We start from the raw sequence: 1,325 nt of genomic DNA, 5'->3' as shown, positions 1-1,325 counted from the left end.
GTTCTCCCCCTCATCTCCTCCTAAACCATCCCTAAACCCTTTCCCAAGCTCAGTGGGGTAGATTTATCCAAGGACAAAACCCCTCCCTTACAACCAAACCCCCTCCCTCCAGCACGGCCACGTCCCGATCATTCCACTCACCTAAAATTCATCCACAAACCCCAAAAAAACCCCAAAACCCCCAAACCAACCACTCAGGAAGACCAAACCAGGTTTAAATCAATCCTAAATCCCCTCATCCCACACCTCCTCTGCCGTGCTGATGAAGCGCCTGGGGGTCTTCTTGGGGCTCAGGAGGCCGCGCCGGCACGAGGGGCTGGGAGAGGCTTTGAGGGGAAAGGCCGAGCCGTGGCAGTGGTGGTTGGACTTGCCCCCAAAACTGTTGGAGGTGCTGCTGGAAAAGAGGGGAAAAAAAGGGAGAAAAGGGGAAAAAAAAAAACAAGGAAAAAAAAAAACCCACCAGGGAAGTTTTTGGTTTAACGAGGATGGGGTCCCGGAGTCGGAATGAGCTTAAGGAGGGGTTAAAGATGGGTTTAAGGTGGGTTTAAGAGTGGTCTTGAGGTGGCTTAAAGGTGGGGGTTAAAATGGGTTTAAAAATGGTCTTAAGGTGGCTTAAAGAATGGGTTTACAACGGTCTTAAGAATGGGGTTAAGGATGGTCTTAAGGTAGATTAAAAGCGGCTTAAAGGAGGGGTTTAAACCAGGTTTAAGAATTGTTTTAAGGTGGCTTAAAAAATGGGTTTAAAAATGGGTATATAAATGGTGTCAAGACTGTTTTAAGAACGGTCTTAAGGTGGTTTAAACACTGGGTTTAGGAACAAGTTTGGGAATGGTTGATGCCCAGAAGGCCTCCTGGGCACCCCTGGGCTCATTTGGGCACCCCTGGGCTCATCTGGGCTCCCCTGGGCTCATTTGGGCACCCCTGGGTCCCCCCGTTCTCTGTCCCCTGTCCCCCCATCCCACCCCACGGGAGTTTCCCTCCCCCCAGCCCCGCACCCACCTGGGATTTTTGCGGGATTCCAGGAAGGAGCCCCTGCTGAGCCGGGGTTTCTGCAGCCCCGAGGCCCCCACGGCCCCCGAGCTCCTCCACTGCCCGTTGGCTCCGCAGCCCAAGGGCCGGCACTGCCGGCACAAACCCGCCAACTCCGCAGGATCTGCGGGGACACCGACACTCAGGGACACCCACGGACACTCAGGGACACCCACGGACACCCACGGACACTCAGGGACACCCACGGACACTCAGGGACACCCACGGACACGCAGGGACACCCATGGATGCTCATGGACACTCAGGGACACCCACGGACACCCACGGACACTCAG

General features: G+C 55.1%; 1 protein-coding gene across 1 annotated transcript in view; it reads right to left on the bottom strand.

Annotated features, from left to right (window-relative positions):
* LOC114071938 (sentrin-specific protease 1-like) overlaps nt 1-1,153 on the bottom strand; it is a gene marked incomplete at its 5' end in the record, with an annotated part of 15,123 nt that extends 13,970 nt beyond the window's left edge. The window contains 2 exons of the mRNA XM_027909824.1: nt 231-394; nt 1,000-1,153. Coding sequence (XP_027765625.1) covers nt 231-394; nt 1,000-1,153 — 318 coding nt within the window. The remainder of the gene's footprint in view (nt 1-230; nt 395-999) is intronic.
* Between the last annotated feature and the right edge of the window lie 172 nt (nt 1,154-1,325).

Source organism: Empidonax traillii, unplaced genomic scaffold (assembly GCF_003031625.1).
Source record: "Empidonax traillii isolate 1590-97213 ecotype Southwest subspecies unplaced genomic scaffold, ASM303162v1 scaffold2447:size24256, whole genome shotgun sequence".
In the NCBI taxonomy this organism is placed as follows: Eukaryota; Metazoa; Chordata; class Aves; order Passeriformes; family Tyrannidae; genus Empidonax; species Empidonax traillii.
This window is presented reverse-complemented; position numbering and strand designations above follow the sequence as displayed.